We start from the raw sequence: 15000 nt of genomic DNA, 5'->3' as shown, positions 1-15000 counted from the left end.
TGGGGACGGCAGATTGGGTTATGATGTTATAGTGAGTCACATCCCCAAATAGAATCAGACACAAGAGGAATGTTTGCAGGTTAAACACAATGTCAGACTAATACAACAACTAAAACATCATTCAAACCAGAATGCAGAAGTGTTGTTTAAATGTCTCTGTTATGGGGCCATTGTATGATATTGAAAACATTATTCCAGCAGAACAGGTGTGTTGACGTTTCACTGAAACTAAGGTGTGGTCACATCCACTCTACCACAGGAAGGAAGTCCGAGTATGAATCAGTGTGTGAGTGTTGGTATGGTCAGTGGCATACTCAATGCATGACTGGAGGATTATGGGATAGTCTTTGTGTGTGTGTGTGTGTGTGTGTGTGTGTGTGTGTGTGTGTGTGTGTGTGTGTGTGTGTGTGTGTGTGTGTGTGTGTGTGTGTGTGTGTGTGTGTGTGAGTGTGTGTGTGGGTGTGTGTGTGTGTGTTTGTGTCTTTTCTGTAAGGTCTAGAGGGTATTTATTTATACAGTAAGCGCAGTTATGAGATGACTCGCTGAATCATTTGCCCTACAGCTCACAGTAAGAAGTAATAACGCTTTCAGCAGCAAGGATTGCATTTTAAGGCGTAAAACAAGGAAAATAAGTTTAGTTCGTAAATTGCATTTCCTATTAAACAATCTATACCCAAGAGGAACCAGAGAACAAAATAAATGTTTCTCCAACAGAACCTGTTCAACCAGAACCACTATGTAATTACTTTTTTCATCCAAACTGTTTGAAGTGAAAAACTTTCTTTCTTTCTATATGAATAGAGACATAATATAACAATATATAGGCCTTTTATATATATATCATCACCTAGCAACAACATTACACGTGACTTGAGACCCTCAAATGGCAACCATTATGTGTTTACTGTTTACTTGACTTCCCAAGTTGAACCTCACGAGTTTCACTTGGAGGCAGCATAACCTCAGGTTGAGTGGTCCGAGGTCAGGACCTACTGAAAAATACAGTAGGGAGAGTTGGTCCAACCACAAGTATTATCCGGCATCAAACCGAACATCACTAATTGCAAATAAGGCTGTGTCTGAAGAACGATTTAGAGGAACATTTAACTATAAGATGTCAGTCTCACTCACTTACAACTGCCACAAACAGCTCAAGGGCAGAGGACAAGGCCTTCTGAGACTAAATACCTCAATATTTACACTGCTTAAAGGTGGGGTAGGTAATTTTGGAGAAACCAGCTCGAGTGCGCTAGAATTTGAAAATACACAACCGGAGAAAATCTGCCACTTCCTTACAGAGCCCCTTCTCCAACACACACAAACGCACACATGACCAATGAGGGCACGAGATACGTTTGTGCACAGTTGGAAGGCTGACAGGCAGGTAGGCCATCCAGTTACTTTAGCCGGGCCGGCTAAAATGATTGGTCGTGCTTTTTACAGCGCCACAGATGACATTTCTTTATGGATTTTTTGTCAAAGCACTTAAGATATTCATTGCTATCGGGATGTTAAGAGCATTCCATGGAATATAACAAAAAGTGTATCTCGAGCCGGTTTCTCAAACTTACCTACCCCACCTTTAAGTTTTGTGCCACATGTTAATGGCGTCAATGAATCACACATCCCTCATCCACATAAACAGGAATAAGGGTCATGTTTGTGTACAGCAACACTTTCAAAAATGTTTTCATAATACAGGTTTTGATGGGACATTTTACCTTATAAAGTGAGCCATACCAGTTATTTTGTTTCCACCACAGCAGACTGAGGAGTAGAAGCTGCAGCACAGCCACAAAGCACAATGCATTTTAAGTATGAGTCAGGCTCTCGCTTCCTCTCCACTGGGAAAAAAATAAATAATTGCTCTCACCTCAACCGTTTTTATTATTATGTGATATTATTTCAATGTTTAAGTAGTAAAATCATCACAAGGCTATGGCACTTGACATTGCTTGAATCTTTACCAGATCTGTATAAAAATGTAAAATGTTTCCATGATTTACTTCTGGCTCAGCGGGGAACGTTGAACATCAGTGAAATGGATAAAGCCTCTGTCACATATGAGAGTCTTGATTGATGTTTTAACCTTGAACGGTCTGTGTAAAATCAGCAGGTAATGCAGATATGTCATCACCGACTGAGGATGTGTACACAGTTTCTGACATCCATATTATCATATGAAATTAATACTGCATCTCTTTTTGCAAAAAGACTGATGGACAGACAGACAATGAGCCAGATGGACAGACATATGGTCAGAGATCAACAGAGCATCGATAACATACAAAGCTCTACGCCGTCAAATAAAGATGTAATCAGCCAAACTAGCAACCCTATCAATTTATACGTCCATTATTTGACATCTATATCTGCTAATAATAGCCAGGGACAGGTTGTACATGTGTCAAATTAAAGAGGAGCCCAGAGCTCTCTACTTGAGCATATATTTACAGAAAATAAATAATAAAGTAGAAATGAAAAGGTATTAAACTGTGCTGTGTAATAAAAAGAGACACATTGCTCAACCTAGACTTCATTGTCATCTCCCTGGATTAAATTCACCATATCATCTTTAGATCACTGACTCGTCCACTTGCTTGCAATTCTGGGGAAAATCCAATGAGTAACTTCTAGGATTAATAAATATTTGCTTTGCTAAACTGTGAATCTAAACATGTTAACTCTCCCCTGAGCGTGAGAATGTGAGAGGCACCAGAGGAGAAGAGGCTGTGCTCTCTGTAGCTGATGTGTTGACGAACACCCGGCTGCACGTGTCGGAGCTCGCCTGCTCCTGGTGGAGACTGAGCCGGCTTTCATACGCACTCTCAGCGAGGCTCTGCCAGTCACCAGCCCCACAGTGTGTGTGCATCACAGCTCACAGCAGCTTGACTCTGACACATCTCAGCAATGGATAAAGTGAATAAAGTGTATGAATTTGTGGGGGGCATTTAAGAAGTATTCAGATGTGCAAAACAGTGATCAGTGTAAGGATGGCTGCATGTGAGTTGATACAGCCACAGTGAAAATGTATGTAGGCTCCAGTACCTGATACATATACTGACAAATAGACAGAAAATAGCTCACTGACCCCTTGGATATCTACTGTAGAAGCACAGTGACCACCACATGTCAGGTCACTGATGTTATAGTTACAGAAATGTTCTTAAAGCTTACCTGGAGACAGGTCTCCATCACTCTGCTCTCCGGAGTCTGAATCCATCTTCCCCTGCAGGACACAGCTCTCTGAATCCACTTTCTTCTTGTTCCCCTTCCTCTCAAGGGAGTCTTCTGATCGTTTCACCCAGAGAACAACTACAAATGCAATTCTTTGGTTTCTTCTTCTTCTTCTCCTGGTGAGCCTAACTTCCCCTCCCAGCCGGGATCTGTGCAGCTGTGAGAGGAATGCTACTGGGCTGATCTGCTAAGCTCTTTTTTTTGTTGCTCTCCCCTTGTGCTCTCCTCTCTTCTCCTGACTACCTCAGTTTCTCTCTTTCCTTCCCTCTCTCATCGACTTTCTTGTGCCTGATACTCCCTCCCCTCTCTCACTCTTGGTCCGCCCCCCTCTCGGTTTCTCCCTCCCTTGTCCCTGCCACTTGGTCCCTCCTCCTCTCATTCGGTTGTGTCACACTCAGCCTCTTCACGCTTTCTCCTCTCAAAGTCTTTCTCTACCTCTTTCTGTATGCTGTGAGTGCCGTCTCTTCTTCTCTCTCTCTCTCTCTCTCCCTCTCTCCCTCACTCTCTCTGTCTCTGAGTGCTGCCTGTGTTTTTGCAGAGCAGTGGGAGAGACTCATTCATGGCAACTTGAAATTCATCTCCAGCAGTAAAAATCCCATGACCCCTTGTTACTGGCCGTTATAAAATCAGTCCCTTACTATCGGGAGAGGTCACATGAAGTCAGACCAGGTTACTGTTTGACTTTCTTCAGTATTCATTGAATGGATCTGATCTGTTTTCTGACCACATCTTAATGTTATCGAAAGTAGTTATTGACTAGTTGTTGTCTTATGATCATACACTTTTAGATCAACTTCATTAATTGATGGGCTAAATATATTTAGATTGCATTTATTCCTTGTATTTCTGAATGAATGTGTTTGTTTGTATTTGTTGCAGAGATGTTGATTGTTTGTGATGGATGTTCAAGATGTAAAAGAATGCTTCAGCATTCATATTTGGTCGACAAACAGCAGCCTTTGATTTTCAGATCACTTAGTTTATGAATGCCAGCGCTGTGTGTCCTTCAGTGCCCCAATAAAGATAGTTATCAGAGCACTTGCTGCTTTAAATGCCATTGCCAACAAATATGTTACTTGTTGAGTTTTATGGAACTGTCTTCAGGCATGAAGAAAGAATGGAAGACAATGATCAGAGCCTAGAAACTAAAAACCTTACGTAAAACTTACCATAATACATACACATTATTATCTGACTCGAAGCTCTAAACAGCACGTTATGTCTTTCAGCATGTTGTTTTAGTTTTACAGCCTGTAACATTACGGACTGATTCACTCTCACCACTCTCATCAGTTTGTTTTCTGACAGCAGGCCACTGTTTTGAAAGAAAAAGCTCTGTTAAATCCGATGTATACAAACTGCGTATATAAACTGCATGTACCAACTAACGCAGTTAGCGACAAGCTGGTACCATAGTGCAGCATTTAGCAGCTAAAGAGTACCTGGTGGAGACCAAAACAGAAAAAACATTTTAGAAAAAATTCGACTTAGATTTATAGGATGTCCAGAAACTGAACTCCTAATAAAGAAAAACAAACATAAAAAACAGCACAGGCAGTGTCTCCAGGTTCATTTGTTTTTCAGCAGTCAATGCCAGGTTTTGGCATCAGAAACAGATAATCTTTGGACTCACAATTGTACACGTTCAATAACCACGCATAAAGAGAGAGTTTATTGTAAAAGAAGACAGTTTCGCCACCCACAAAAACTTAATACAAATTGTGGCATTCTGGGAAATACCATTTGGAAGCTGAAATAAATATATAAAATGTTTGTTTTAACCACCTCACGTTACCTTTAGTGTGGCGGCAGGTGGGCGTGCGGTTGGTGGTCCAACAACAGTTGCAGGCGACACCATCTCCCAGGTGTGGAGCCGAGTGTTGCTCAGCGTGAACACTGGGCACCAGATGGCATAAGCTGGCCTGCCCAATGCCCAAGGCTCACTCTTCTTTGACACTGTGCGCATGTGTCATCTGTCTGCAGTGTTGCAGAGACATGTCGGAAATCACAACAAGCTGAGCTTCATGACCTAGCCATAAAGCTGTACATTTCAAGCAACAGAGTGGCATTCAAATGAATCTACAGCATATTGGTTTGCTTGAAAAGTCCTTTTTTTAATCAGAAATGACCTGGTATGAAATAAAACATAGAATGTTATTCTTGGGGGCAGTTCAATACCTCTGGCCTTTGCAAATGAGTGCTTGAGTTTTGGCTGACGCGTAGTGATTTACTTTCTGACATGATCACCATCATCAGCATCTCCACAAAAGTGCCCTTCGTGATGTAAGGCCATTTACTGTAGTTTGTAAGTTATTTTACTTGTATAACTGCAAGCCACTGTGAACTCTACTTTCTCACTGCGTGATAGGATAAACCAACCACACGTCACTAATAGGAGACAATGACTGCGGAAGAAGTCATATCCAGTAGCACAACTAAACATATTCTGTTACAAGCTGAAGTCCTGCACTCAAAATCTTACTTAAAGAACATAAATATAATAAGCAAAAGTAAGTACATTTGTGTGTTACAAAATTATCTGTTTGAATACATTTTTATACTATATACACTACTGAATGGTTTATTCCATCATCCATTATCTATCTATATATACATCTGCACAGGTCATCCGTCTGTCACAGGGCTGACACATACAGTATACAGACGTCCATTCAAACATACAATCACACCTGCAGGCGATTCTCACCAGATTATCAGCACCATTTTTTACGTAACAATAACTTATATCATTGTTAAAATGTGGTGGAGTAAATGTATAATATTTACCATAGCGGAGTAAGCAAATGTGTTAGAATTGTGTGCTGTACTATAAGGGTTGACCCAATTAAAACTAACTAAATATATTTGTAGAGCCAGGGAGAGTTTGCAATGTAATGCTATGAATTGGAATTTTAATGATATTAACAGAACATTTTTCACAACTGCATTTCTACTTTTGGTGCCAATAATACCGTGTAGGCTGAGCACATAATGAATAACAAAAAATCCAAAGGAGACACATACTGCAGCTGACAGATAAATGGATGGACAGAGATAGAAGAGAAAGAACAGCATTGATGTAAACTTTAAGCTTGGCAGCTGTACCAAACTTTGCAGCCCCAAACCGAAACCTCCAGGCTACCATATGTTGACAGCGGTCAGAGAAGAAGGACTAAAAGAAGAAGAAGAGCTTCCTGTAATGACGAGTGTCACCACTCTCTGATGTTCAATGAGAAACAAATGAGCTGACTTTGCAAAGCAGCCCGCATGAAAAGGCCATGAAGTGAGAGCCTCCCAGTCTGGATTATTCAGACGCACCAGCATATGAGAGACATTCTGTTTCTATTATAATGATTTGATTGTTTGATAATCACCAGCGCTGAAATATGCAGTTAATCACAGGTTCTGAGAAACATTGAAATAAGGAAATGTCTGAAAGCATCTTGAAAATAACAGTCTTACTTCCAACTGTAGGAGGTATAATTCGCATTTGCACAATGTACTGACAATGTCAAGAAATGAGTACGTTTCCCTTTCTGGTAGATGTTTCCATGGCAACAAAGGCTCTCTTTTAATGAAGTTGTAATCCACCATCGGACAGAAACAGAGAGACAATATGGCCAGTGGCATTTGAGAATTTTAGCACAACATATTGTGTGTGTGTGTGTGTGTGTGTGTGTGTGTGTGTGTGTGTGTGTGTGTGTGTGTGTGTGTGTGTGTGTGTGTGTGTGTGTGTGTGTGTGTGTGTGTGTGTGTGTGTGTGTGTGTGTGTGTGTGTGTGTGTTGGTGTGGGTGTGGGTGTGTATACAGAATTTAATCAATCAGTTTGTCAATCAAAGCACGAAGCAGGAGAGTCCGTACTTTTCTGAGAGTCTGAGTTATTTTAAAATCTGTCTGGCTTTCTGCCTCCTAGAAATCTGTCATGGAGCAAGAGAAATAAATGGAACAAGGAGGAAAATATACATCATATAACTAAGGAAACCGCAAATGAAGAACCATGGACTTCTTTAAGAGGAAGAACAGACTGAATACTTTAAAGAAGTGCATCAGATTCTGCAAGGTCAGCTGTTATGGTACAGTCAAGCCCTACAGTAATGCCCCTAAAATACAGATCTGTGTTGTTCTTTCTTTGAGGTGCTTACCTTAAAAAAGTAAAGTGTGCATACAGACACACAGGCCATCTTTCTGCCAAAAGCAGGCAAAGTTACCACAGATCTATCTGGCAGATGCCTGACATCCCGCAGTTTTAGCCCCAGGAATCACATTAGCTCAGTCTACTGGAGCTCTCCACAATTTCTTCAGTAACAGTTGAAAATGACAAACTGCTTTAAGCTATAAAACATTTTCTGTTTAGACATTTATGTTTGTATGTGTAATAGCTCAATAATTAATGGATATTTTTACAGACATTGCTCCCCTGAAGATGAATTCAAACTTTCGTGGACTACTCCTCTAGCACCATCATCAGGTAAAGGTTTGGATTTGCAGAGTAGGCTACTTTTATGACCAATTTCCTGCAAAACATTCTCACGACCAGCCTCAACTTTGTGTAATGATACAAATGTTAGCATGCTAGCACAGCACGCACATAATTAGATAGTGATTATGATAAACATAATACCTGCATGTTAGCATTGTCAATGCTAAAATTAGCATTTAGCTAATAAACTTAACACCAAAAGTAAGGCAATTTGTGTTTGGTAGATGATTTCTATGTTCTAACTATGCTTTTTGGCAATATCTTATAATAAGGAGCCAGGAGCCTGCCATGACATTTTTCCCATAGGTTTTTCTCTTTCGATTCTGAGAGACACCTTTCTTTTTTCAGAGGTTTTGATAGGCTAAAACATCGATTGTTTTAGCCGCAATGCATGTCGGGATATGGTGTTTATCCGATATTAAATCGGAAAAACATTTAAAAAAATAAAATAATACTTTATTCCGAGTGTTCTTGCTTTTCTCTTTGGAAGTCATCACATAACGGCATTGTAATACACGGTTCGGCTGCATTAAATATTACATATCTGCCGTAGATATTTATTTATAGAGTCCTGATCAGAAGACCTTTTGACAAACTGTAAGTAATGCCGTCAAAACTGAATACGTGATGTGGATCATAAATATATTAGCAATTAAACAACATCTTCCATTTCTTTTCACACAATACGTCTCCTTACAGTATCAACACTAATTCGGCTGACTTTTATATTTGATCCAATTGGTAGCTATATTTACACCATAACGGTGCACAGCTGATAGAAAGGGATTTTTTTGTAGTTTTTAAAAATATTATTTACTACCTTTCCAACTCCTCATGCAGTTGACTGTTACAGGTCTATACAGGTTCATGGTACAATGCATAAACTTCAAATCGAGAGACTGAAACTGTATTTTCCTTTACCGTTCTGTTTTAATTTCACAATAAAGTTAATAGTCATATTATGTTTGATATTATTATGTTTTATTAACTACACTACTGGTTTTTTAACCTGTGCCGCCCTAGTGGTTAAAGCACGTTATTGAATTTTGTTGTTTAATAAGTTTAATTTGATGAACATATTTAAATATTAAGAGTAGCCTACATACAACATTGAAAATATCAAGAAGATACTGTAGTGATCTCTACAATAAAACAGTTTAGTGCAGGACGTCCAAAGATTAACAGGAGGATGTGCAAAAGAGACAAACTAATAAGGCTTTATTTAAACATTAAAGATTACTTTAAGTTAAGGTCTTCTTTTGAATAAGAAAAAAACATTGGGGGTATCCACAGATAAATATGAAGTCTGACAAAGTACTTAACGTCCAATATATTGCATAGTTTATCTTGGCACTTGACAATCACCTTCCCTGAATTTGACTCAGGTGTAACTAAAGTCTGATTTAAGGGTTGTTTATATTTCACATCATTAATCAGAATCTGCAAAGTAACTAAAATACATGTAGTGGAGTAAAAATACCAGGTTAACCTCTGAATTGTAGTGGAGTAGAACAAAGTAGTATGCTGCTGTAACAAAAACATTTCCCAACTTGGGATCAATAAAGTATATTTTATCTTATCTTAAGATTATCGATGGCTACTGCCATATTTGCAAAATTTGCCTCTGAACCTTGACAAGTGCATGTTTCAGGCTTATCAATGAACAACAGGAGGGGTCACAGCAGGGCCGTTCCTAGCTTTTTGGGGGCCCTATGCAAGATGCTGTTTGGGGGCCCTAGTTTTGACAGTTTTTTAACTACAATGGGGGGGGGATTCCGAAGCCTGTAATCAAAAAGCTCCTCAAAAACGCTATCGAAGCAGTTCCTGCCGTTGCTACGTTAGTTCAAACGGTAACAACGGATTATTTTTCTTAGCGGATGCATGTCAATTTAAATCAATACATACAACTATTTTTTAAATCAATAAAATCACTTTCTAAATCCATAAAAGCATTTCAATTAATATTGGGAGTCATAACGTTGCTTTGTTGAGAATGTGGCCATGTAATAAGCGGGATAATGTGCAGCGACTTGGTCATGCCGATCTAGATCCCTCCGCTTCGCGTCGGGCTCCTGATCAGTCTGTCGGTGTTCTTTTTCCCATAATGACCGCGTCGCTGCACATTATCCCTTACTTAGTATCCTATCCATGTGAACATGTTTTAGATGGGGGTGGACCTAACCTCCTCTAGGAGGGTCTGGGGGCATGCTCCCCCGAGAAGATTCTTTTTAAAATATTGAAGTTAAATGCATCAATCTGGTGCACTTTGAGAGCAAAATGAAGAGATCGATGGATAGTCTACATCTCTCAGCATCCACATGAAACAGAACTGTAAACAGATTTACTTTTTCTTTATGGATATTTTACTAATCACTCCCCTTTTAAAATGTATTCTTGTGTTACTGTCCTATAGTATTTCATACCAGTTTTTCATTTATTCTCTTATTCTTTAATAACTATAATGATCATATAAAGGTATTCGTCGCAAATACTTGTTTACATAAATGGTGACCAAACAGTTTGAGACCCACTGAGATAACCTACACTAAAGTTAAATATCTAAACACTGAGAGAGTCCTTACCTCACTGAGCTGACGTTATAAGAGCCTCTCAGTCTGACAGGAGAGGACTCTCCTCCACCTTGGTGTAGAAACAGCCCTTTATATCCGTTAGCATAGCTAGCTAACCAGATGCTAACAACAACATTTCACGTTACCACTCGCGCACTCACAAAATGCGCTCGTGCCACACACACACAGAGCCGAGCTTGAATGAAACACAGAGACCCAGAAGTAGGCTACTTGTACTGTATTGTATATCATATTATTTTCGATGGCTTTACTGTATAATCAGTGTAACAGATGAACAGATTGCCACCGGCTTTCATCTAAACACACAGCCACGTAATGATAACAAAACAAAGGTCGGGGTCATTGGTCAAGCAACACACCAATCAGAGAGCAGCAGTGAGCACACCTCAGGCTGTGTTTTATATTTGTATTATTTATTTCTAATGTATTTCACACAACAAAACTTTAGTGGAAACGTTTTCACTTATATGATTTTTTTTTTTTAAAACGGCAAAGTGGCAAGGCTTGCCCACCCTGCATTGGGGGGGCACAGTGACTCATTTTGGGGGGCATGGCCCGCGAATGACCCCCCATGACGCCGACCCTGACGCAGGGACATACTGTCTCAGGCGGGGGGGACGATCTTTCACCCACACCCAGAGTGCTTGGCACTATGGGCCTGGCCCGTGAGTGGTACAATCTGAATACAGTGGGGCTCCCTCAGAAGGTGATAAACACTATTCAGAGGGCAAGAGCTTCCTCCACCAGGTCACTCTATGACTGTAAGTGGAGGGTGTTTGAGGAGTGGTGCCTTCAAAAAGGACACATCTCTTTTCAATGTCCTGTCGGGGTGATTTTATCCTTTCTACAGGACTTAATTGATAAACACAGAGCTTTCTCTACGATCAAAGTGTACCTGGCTGCTATTGCTGCATGCCATGTGGGCTTTGAGGGAAAGACGGCAAGCCAACATCCTTTGGTCTGCCGTTTTATGAAAGGGGCTCGCAGGCTCCTCCCTGTTTCCAGGTCACTGGTGCCCTTATGGGACTTGGCAGTGGTTTTAGATGGGCTCACTCGACCTCCATTTGAACCCCTGGAAGAAGCTGGCATGAAACACCTGTCACTGAAGACAGTGCTGTTACTGGCCCTGGCATCCGCCAAGCGAGTCAGTGACATTCATGCGCTCTCTGTACATCCTTCATGCACTCAGTTTGCCCCGGGGCAAACGAGAGTGTTGCTGAAGCCCAACCCTGCCTTTATACCTAAGGTGGTTGGCTCATGTACCCCCATTGACATTGTGGCATTTCCTCCGCCGCTGTGTTCCTCTGAGGAACAGCGGCCGAATTTGCTGTGTCCAGTTCGTGCTTTACGCATCTATATGGACAGGTCAAAAGAGTTTCGTTGTAATGACCACTCTTTATATCCTGGGCTAACCCTCAGAAGGGCAAGCCCGTTACCAGGCAACGGCTCTCCCACTGGATTGTGGAAGCGATTGCTCTGGCTTATACGAGTCAGGTTTTGCAGGCACCAACGGGCCTGCGTGCTCATTCTACTCGTGGACTGGCTACATCCTGGGCTTTGTTCAAGGGTGTTTCCATCCAAGACATTTGTGCAGCAGCGAGCTGGTCCTCGCCGCTCACTTTTGTCCGCTTTTACAGGCTAGATGTCTCTGCTCCAAGTGTGGCCCGCACAGTGCTGGGCCCCGTGTTGAGACAGGGTTCTACCTGTTAAGTTCTGGTTGTTTTGGTGATTTTCGAGATAAGCATGTCTAGCAATACGGGAGTTTCAATATCCCATAGTGAGACATCGAACGGAGTGTTATGAATGAGAACTATAGGTTACTTACGTAACCCCAGTACTCAGAGTAACATGAAGTGAGATGTCTCACCAGACGGCCCTTCTTGCTAAGGCGAAGCGAGAAGAGGTGCTTATTTTGAATGACGCTGCGTCGTAGCGCAAGCTACTTAAAGGGTGGGTGTATTCCCTGACGTTGACATCAAGATCACCAGCCAATCAGGATTGGCGTAATGAGATTGATGCTTCTGTTTGCATACGCGTTGAGGCGCATCCCATATTGAGACATCTCACGTCATGTTACTCTGAGTACTGGGGTTACGTAAGTAACCTATAGTTTTCACCCACGCTAACTTTACATGGAAGCTGCATACACATTATCCTTACAAGACCTCAGATCATCTTCGTAAATATCTATCAAACTATAGATCCTACACATCCACTGGACGTGGATTCTAAAAGTACAATATACACTTCTCGCTAGAAAGTGGCTATGGGTCGTAATCTAAGCTGCTTAATTGCTGATATATTTATGATCCAAGTCACGTTTTCAGTTGGCGGCATTTCTTCCTGTTTGTCCAGAAGCTTTCTCATCAGGGCTCTACAAATAAAGAACTACGGCAGATCCCAGTCTGGATTATTCAGACGCACCAGCATATGAGAGACATTCTGTTTCCATTATAATGATTTGATTGTTTGATAATCACCAGCGCTGAAATATGCAGTTAATCACAGGTTCTGAGAAACATTGAAATAAGGAAATGTCTGAAAGCATCTTGAAAATAACAGTCTTACTTCCAACTGTAGGAGGTATAATTCGCATTTGCACAATGTACTGACAATGTCAAGAAATGAGTACGTTTCCAGAAATGAGTACGTTTCCCTTTCTGGTAGATGTTTCCATGGCAACAAAGGCTCTCTTTTAATGAAGTTGTAATCCACCATCGGACAGAAACAGAGAGACAATATGGCCAGTGGCATTTGAGAATTTTAGCACAACATATTGTGTGTGTGTGTGTGTGTGTGTGTGTGTGTGTGTGTGTGTGTGTGTGTGTGTGTGTGTGTGTGTGTGTGTGTGTGTGTGTGTGTGTGTGTGTGTGTGTGTGTGTGTGTGTGTGTGTGTGTGTGTGTGTGTTGGTGTGGGTGTGGGTGTGTATACAGAATTTAATCAATCAGTTTGTCAATCAAAGCACGAAGCAGGAGAGTCCGTACTTTTCTGAGAGTCTGAGTTATTTTAAAATCTGTCTGGCTTTCTGCCTCCTAGAAATCTGTCATGGAGCAAGAGAAATAAATGGAACAAGGAGGAAAATATACATCATATAACTAAGGAAACCGCAAATGAAGAACCATGGACTTCTTTAAGAGGAAGAACAGACTGAATACTTTAAAGAAGTGCATCAGATTCTGCAAGGTCAGCTGTTATGGTACAGTCAAGCCCTACAGTAATGCCCCTAAAATACAGATCTGTGTTGTTCTTTCTTTGAGGTGCTTACCTTAAAAAAGTAAAGTGTGCATACAGACACACAGGCCATCTTTCTGCCAAAAGCAGGCAAAGTTACCACAGATCTATCTGGCAGATGCCTGACATCCCGCAGTTTTAGCCCCAGGAATCACATTAGCTCAGTTTACTGGAGCTCTCCACAATTTCTTCAGTAACAGTTGAAAATGACAAACTGCTTTAAGCTATAAAACATTTTCTGTTTAGACATTTATGTTTGTATGTGTAATAGCTCAATAATTAATGGATATTTTTACAGACATTGCTCCCCTGAAGATGAATTCAAACTTTCGTGGACTACTCCTCTAGCACCATCATCAGGTAAAGGTTTGGATTTGCAGAGTAGGCTACTTTTATGACCAATTTCCTGCAAAACATTCTCACGACCAGCCTCAACTTTGTGTAATGCTACAAATGTTAGCATGCTAGCACAGCACGCACATAATTAGATAGTGATTATGATAAACTTAATACCTGCATGTTAGCATTGTCAATGCTTTTGCAAACGCATTTAGCTAATAAACTTAACACCAAAAGTAAGGCAATTTGTGTTTGGTAGATGATTTCTATGTTCTAACTATGCTTTTTGGCAATATCTTATAATAAGGAGCCAGGAGCCTGCCATGACTGCCCTTCACCTTCAGGCCCACTTGTACTGGAACCTCAACATGTGGAGGAACATTATTTTCAGCGATGAGTCCAGATTCTGCCTACGGCACTTGGATCATAGGGTCACAGTGTGGAGAAGACGCAGAGAACACTTTGCTGATTGCTGCACAGATAGAGTAGGAGTGGAGAGGATGGGATGGCCCCCTGCAGGCCTAACCTCAACCCCATTGAACTCCATTTTGGGATCAACTTGGCCCTGCTGTCCGTGCCAGAGTGACCAACACCACCACGTTGGCTGACTTGGGACAAATGCTGGTTGAAGAATGGGATGCCATCCCACAGCAGTGTGTGAGCAGGCTGGGGACCAGCATGAGGAGGAGAGGCTGTTGTGGCTGTGTTTGGTTCTTCCACACGCTACGGAGGCTGCTTGTTAAATGAATCAATTGTTAATAAATCAATTGTTGCCAATATGTATTTATTTATCAGACTTCAATAATCCAATCCACCAAACAGCACCAAACTAGAGTCAGCAGCAAAAAAAAGCTGTTTGGCATTGGCAGAGAATATTTGTCCCATTCTTCATGGACGCACCCCCCACATGCTCAGCTCTGCTGTTCATCCCACAAATGTTTGTTCCTCACACATGTGGTACCATTGGAAAGGCAGGAAAACAGGCTTTCCAACGGTATAAGATGTATTGCCAAAAAGCATTGTTACAACATGAAACACACACACACACACACACACACACACACACACACACACACACACACACACACACACACACACACACACACACACCAGTGATGCGC

The 15000-nt window shown here is 41.2% G+C and overlaps 1 protein-coding gene across 1 annotated transcript in view; it reads right to left on the bottom strand.

The window, feature by feature from the left end:
• Positions 1-3566, bottom strand: part of tnfaip8l3 (tumor necrosis factor, alpha-induced protein 8-like 3) — a 20390-nt gene extending 16824 nt beyond the window's left edge. The window contains exon 1 of the mRNA XM_034108218.2: positions 3178-3566. Coding sequence (XP_033964109.1) covers positions 3178-3223 — 46 coding nt within the window. The 5' untranslated portion in view covers positions 3224-3566. The remainder of the gene's footprint in view (positions 1-3177) is intronic.
• Positions 3567-15000: the final 11434 nt, after the last annotated feature.

The sequence above is a fragment of the Pseudochaenichthys georgianus genome, chromosome 3 (assembly GCF_902827115.2).
Source record: "Pseudochaenichthys georgianus chromosome 3, fPseGeo1.2, whole genome shotgun sequence".
In the NCBI taxonomy this organism is placed as follows: Eukaryota; Metazoa; Chordata; class Actinopteri; order Perciformes; family Channichthyidae; genus Pseudochaenichthys; species Pseudochaenichthys georgianus.
Note: the sequence above shows the minus strand (reverse complement) of the source record. Positions and strands in the feature narration are given on the sequence as shown.